General features: G+C 33.1%; 1 protein-coding gene across 2 annotated transcripts; it reads left to right on the forward strand.

Annotated features, from left to right (window-relative positions):
• Positions 1-1,675: 1,675 nt before the first annotated feature.
• Positions 1,676-4,516, forward strand: LOC106313744 (NAC domain-containing protein 72-like). 2 transcript variants are annotated; one of them, XM_013751643.1, is made up of 3 exons: positions 1,676-2,125; positions 2,522-2,790; positions 3,698-4,516. In XM_013751643.1, exons 1-3 carry the CDS (start codon positions 1,837-1,839, stop codon positions 4,358-4,360), a joined length of 1,221 nt encoding a protein of 406 aa, XP_013607097.1. In that variant the 5' UTR covers positions 1,676-1,836; the 3' UTR covers positions 4,361-4,516. The 2 variants fall into 2 exon arrangements, with proteins under 2 accessions (XP_013607097.1, XP_013607098.1); XM_013751644.1 differs by having other exon boundaries at positions 1,889-2,125; positions 2,239-2,790.
• The last annotated feature ends 1,684 nt before the right edge of the window (positions 4,517-6,200 follow it).

Raw genomic sequence — 6,200 nt, forward strand, 5'->3', positions numbered from 1 at the left:
CCTAATTTGGTTCAGGTCTTTTGAATATAATTAGTTATATTACGACATATCTAAAATATATAACACTAATTATGAAAAATAAATATTAATGTATAAAAATGTAAGAATCAATATCCGCGCGGATCAATCTTTAGTATATTATTAAAATGTATGCCCTCATTTGAAATCGATCCCAACTACACAAAAAGTCTGATACGTATCTAATTCATGATAATAATCCAATAAATAGAAGCTTGTTTAGATATGGCCTGATGAATATCTTTTCGCAGTTGAATAAGTTTTGGTACGCCACGTACATAAATTTATACCAAGCTTATGAAATTTGTTGTGAACCATGCATTCACGTATTTCGTTTGGTTTAAATAAAAATAATATAAGGTCAGTAAAACGTAGTAAGGTTTCAAATTCAAACCCCACTCTTGTTTCGTCGAAGTCCCACCCCACCACCACTCTAAGCTCCCTTTCCTTCATTCTCCATTTAACCTCATATTTTTCATTCACTTTTCCACGTTAGACTTAATTATAATAAACGTTGACAAAAAAGACATTATTATAACAATTTGTGCGCGAATCATTATATAACAATTTAGAAAAGGTATAAGCCAATATTAAAACGTATAGTAGGGCAAAGATTGTTATTTAACGAACTGCCGAATGCACAATAAAGTATATTTTGTTGAATATTAATAGATGCAAAGTGCTAACATATATACAAGTTTTGAAGAATTGATATATATAGGTTTCTAATATACAATAATACAAAGTGTAAGTTCAACTTCTTACTAACTTTAGAAACATGGAGATTGTTGGCCAAAAAAAACTTGGAGAGTTCTGTTTTGCAATCATAATTGTAAGAAATAAAAAAGAATTTATAACGAAGATATATATGGTGGGCCAAAAATATAATTGAAAATGAACGGAAAACAATAATAAAAGAACGTTCGTGAAGCAAATGAAAAACGCGTAAATATATTTAAGACGGGTGACATAGTGAGCATTCTTAATATTATTATTTTATTAGTAATAAGTAATATAGGCCACCAATCAGAATTATTTGTCCCTTTTTTTTTTTTTGACGGCGAATTATTTGTCCCATTTAATGAGTAAAATAACAAGAATAATCCAAAACATGGTATTTTCTAGTTTATCATCCTACATTTTATTAGTCTAAATAAGCTATAACAATGATCTGTTATGCATCCTTTACCAATGGACACTATGAGTCTATCAGGAGGATTTGTTACATTTTTGGTTTTTTTTGTTTCATTTATAGCAGTATACGTTCACATGCAATGGAGCTTATCTACGGATAAATAACAATATACGTTCACGTTCAAACTATGGGTAAATAACAATTTAAAACAGCAATTAGCGTATAACATATTTTTTGTAATCAAATTAGTTTTGTGATTTTGTTTTACGTGCGCGTGCGTGGACGATTAAGTACTTTAACACATCATCATACGAAGACTTGTTAAACCATTAATTTTTTAACAGGAAAAAAATTTGAGAGATATTTGTTTTTATGTAAAGAAAGAGCAAATTTGGAGAGGAGAAAGGTCCAAAAGGAATGGCTAAGAAAACAAAACCATGGACACCCTGTCCTCAATTTGATGACAAGTCTCCCTCTCTCTCGTTTGGTCACAACTCATATAAACGACAACGTTTCATTCCTATATAATCTTCCTTGCTCTCCTCTTATCTCTACTCAACACCACTCAATTCATCTTTCTCTTCCCTTGTTTGATATAAAAACCAACACACCCTTAATCTTTTTTTCATCTTCATCTTAATCCAAATGCATACAGATATACATATATAGTTTCCTTTTTACATATGGCAATGGTATCCTCCACAACAAGCACCATGACCATGAGTAACCAAGTCAACAACAACAGTGATAAAGGTGTACAAGAAGATGCTCATAGACACGAGAATCATGCCCAAAATGATGATGAAGCTGATGATCATGATCATGACATGGTCATGCCTGGATTCCGATTCCATCCCACAGAAGAAGAACTCATAGAATTTTATCTTCGCCGTAAAGTCGAAGGCAAACGCTTCAATGTAGAACTCATCACATTCCTCGATCTTTATCGCTATGATCCTTGGGAACTTCCGGGTAAATATATATTCCACGTGTAGATATACACTATTTGGAAATCTAATTATATAAACACAAGATCTACATATATACAAATACTAAGATTTATATACTGTTAACTTCTCTTGCAGGTTATATCAATGCCAATCTCAGATCTTTTTCAATATCTATCAACTTTCAAACCTCTTTTTATTTTAAACATAACTACATAATATATGCTTATGTAATAATTTGATTCTGTGATTCTTTAAAGACTTTGTATCTTTGGATTGATGATAAAAATGTTTAGCCTAAACAACTACATAAGATATTCATATACGTGTGTGTGTGTGTGAATAAAATAAGTCGTAGATATGGTATCATTTAAAGATTATATATTGTTGAATGTTGATTATAGATGTGTACTATGTGCAGCGATGGCGGCTATAGGAGAGAAAGAGTGGTACTTCTATGTGCCAAGAGATCGAAAGTATAGAAATGGAGATAGACCAAACCGAGTAACGACTTCTGGGTATTGGAAAGCCACTGGAGCTGATCGGATGATCAGATCAGAGAGCGCTCGGCCTATCGGGTTAAAGAAAACCCTAGTCTTCTACTCCGGTAAAGCCCCTAAAGGCACTCGTACCAGTTGGATAATGAATGAGTATCGTCTCCCTCACCATGAAACCGAGAAATACCAAAAGGTCTAAACTCTCATCAACTCTTTATATATATATACTCTCATCAACTCTTTATATATATATACATAGAGAGAGAACCCTAGGTAGGTTTGATGCCTTACAAATTGAAATGAAATTTGAGTTTATTTCTTAATTTGATTAAGTTTATTTATCTTTAGGGTTGATATTGATTGATAAGATCCAAAATACTTGTGAAGGAACTAATTAAATTCTGAGTATCTTCATGCCGTACGCATGAACTCTTTAAATTACTATAGACATGGCCCATATGCATAGTAGAAGGCATTAATAATATAGCTACATACATATATATTATACATAGGCATACAAGTATCACATTCGACATTCACACATCTATATGCATATATACCTTAAATTTTGCAGGGGCTAAGTTAGTGTTCTTACAATTCCTCACATTGTTCCTGCTATTTCTCACATTCATGATTTATATTCTATATAACTTGCTCAAAAAAAAAAAAAAATTGAAATATTTATGGCGAACTGATAAATATTTATTTTTTCCGTTATGTTGACTACTGTAAGTTGTCACTAGCTATTTGAATCCACTAAAACTGTGTATGAATTAATTAGTTCTTATTATAGATAGCTAAAACACCAAGCTTGACATAAGTTTACAAATCTAAGTATGTATATATGTTTCACACATCAAATTATATTGTGCTAATAAATCACACAGCTAAAAATATAAAAATGTATAAATCAACCAATCTTAAATCCTAAAATTGGAAAATGTGATCAATTTAATATAGTATGTACGTCAAATGATATACAGTATACCAATGAAATAGCCATATAGTTGAAACAAGTTTTTTTCTCACCGTCTTGTATACACGTTGTTACTAATATATATGTCAAGTCTCTGATCAATGTGTTCATGTATATACTATAGGCTGAAATATCATTGTGCCGAGTGTACAAAAGGCCAGGAGTAGAAGATCATCTATCCTTACCACGCTCTCTATCCACAAGACATCATAATCATACCTCATCATCTTCCCGCTTGGCCTTAAGACAAAAACAACAACACCACTCATCATCATCCAATCATTCAGACAACAACCTTAACAACAACAACAATCTTGAGAAGCTCTCAACCGAATATTTTGGCGACGGTAGCAGCATAACCACCACAAACAGTAATTCTGACGTCACTATAGCTTTAGCCAATCAAAACATTTATCGTCCAATGCCTTATGGTGTAAGCAACACACCAATGATCTCCACAACTAATAAAGAAGATGATGAAAACGCAATTGTTGATGATCTTCAAAGACTCGTTAACTACCAAATATCTGATGGAGGTAGTAACATCAATCACCAATACTATCAAATCGCTCAACAGTTTCATAATCAACAAGAGGTAAATGCAAACGCGTTGCAATTGGTGGCGGGGGCAACTACAGTGGCGCTAACGCCTCAAACGCAGGCGGCATTAGCGATGAACATGATCCCTGCAGGGACGATTCCAAACAGTGCTTTGTGGGATCTATGGAATCCACTAGTACCGGATGGAAACAGAGATCATTATACTGACTCTTTTCAAGGAATTTAATTAGATCTTGAATAGTTATATTTCTATATTTTATACTCATTATTTATTTCAAACAAGTTAGTTATAGCTAGAAGATGATTGATTATTGCAATTTATGTAACGGACCTGATCTTTTACGTATGTATCCTTTTTCGACGAAATTTGAATTTATTAACTTGGAAATTTAGTATCCGAATACAAACAAAGGAAGCCACCTTTGTGGATAAATGCAATTATTATAGAAAAATTCCATTGAAGGTTCTTTTTTAGCAATTACGTGAGCTACATTATTGAAAATACGAAAGAAAAAAAAAACGAAAAACCAAAAGAGAAAGACGAATTTTGGAATTTTGTATTCCAACTGAGGAGATTGGTTACCGAAACATCTGTATTCTATTTGTAAGAAATTTATCTATCAAATTTACTGAAACTTTTTGTTTTAATTCAGTGTTATAATAAACGACTATTCAGTAAACAATAAACGACTATGTCATCCAATCCGGTTTAACACCGTTTTAAACCGAACTGAAGTTCATTTTCATCTAAAAACTGAACCAAACAACAACGAAAAAAATAAGAATGGGCTAATTAAAATCACAAATTTCTAATTATGTTTCAACAAATTGAATGGTAATTCGTTGTCATTGGATTTTTAATATATCAAAACTACAATAAAAAAAGATTGATATTATATTTCTGTCTTTCATTTGTCAATTATTTAAATTCATTTGGCATTGTCGTTCACACTAGCTAGATCCAAGTTGTTAAACATGATCAGTGCGACTTTATAGATAAACAATCTACTAACTCTGATAACTCAGCAACTAATGACAAAAATACATAATGACGCTGGCTAGTTTTTTTCTCGGTAACTATGAGATTTAGGGTTTGACAAAATAGAGACCTAGAAGGTGCAATGTAATTAGACCATCCGTTTTAAATAACAACTATGTTTAACTTTTCCATACAATTTGGATATTAGCTTGATATATTGTGTTTTTGGCACTAGAGTTGCATTGGATGGGAAATGAACCAACTAGAGGAAAAGAAGAGAGAAAAGTATGATTTGGAGTTTTTCGCGCAGAACAGTCAACTGGAGCAGCCTGAGTGTCTGCTCCAGCGACAGAGAAAAAAAAGGAAGTTTCCAAATATTTCGGGATTTGCCCTAGATTTCCTATAGCCGACTGTGGCTCCTATATATATAGTCTCATATTTATTACTTTAGACCTACCTTAGTTTTTACGCAAGAAAAGACCTGAGAGAGCTTTGATTTTAGCGATTGCTACTTGTAAGGGAGAAGACCTCATCTATCTCATAGAGAAGATTATCCTAAACCCTCTGATTTCTCTATCTATTATATGCAGTATTATTTAGAAATCATGCTTCTCTGTTCTTGTGTTATGTCTGAGTAGTCACCGAGTTAGTTTATGGTTCTAGGGTTTGGATTCGTTAGCTGAACCATAAATAAGTCATCTTAAGATTGTCTACATTCATATATGTTCTTATTGCTTGCATTGAACTGATCACTTAGTGCATGTATTAGAGTTAATCAATTTAGCTAGCCGTTAATTGATAACTTGACACGATTTGAATGAGCCTTGCACTACAAGAAAACATGCCCAATTTTGACGGAGGTTCCGACGGACTTCAATGTCGTCGGACGTTTGTGACGGATTTCCGACCAATTTCCGACGAAAACCAAAAATTTGAAGTCGTCGGAATTCCGTCGGCCATTTCCGACGGAATTCCGACGAAACATGGCTCGTCAGAATTTTCCGACGACTTTTCGACGACATTCTGATAAAACATGTAACCGTTGTAGTCGTCGGAAATTCGTCGGAATATACCGACGAACTTCCGA

The sequence above is a fragment of the Brassica oleracea genome, chromosome C9, assembly GCF_000695525.1.
Source record: "Brassica oleracea var. oleracea cultivar TO1000 chromosome C9, BOL, whole genome shotgun sequence".
In the NCBI taxonomy this organism is placed as follows: domain Eukaryota; kingdom Viridiplantae; phylum Streptophyta; class Magnoliopsida; order Brassicales; family Brassicaceae; genus Brassica; species Brassica oleracea.

What these genes read in the sequence shown, in the direction of transcription:
- LOC106313744 (XM_013751643.1), top strand. Translation starts at nt 1,837, where the DNA reads ATGGCAATGGTATCCTCCACAACAAGCACCATGACCATGAGTAACCAA. An exon ending in TGATCCTTGGGAACTTCCGG is followed by an intron (nt 2,126 to 2,521) that starts GTAAATATATAT and finishes TACTATGTGCAG; the next exon opens with CGATGGCGGCTATAGGAGAG. An exon ending in AAACCGAGAAATACCAAAAG is followed by an intron (nt 2,791 to 3,697) that starts GTCTAAACTCTC and finishes TATATACTATAG; the next exon opens with GCTGAAATATCATTGTGCCG.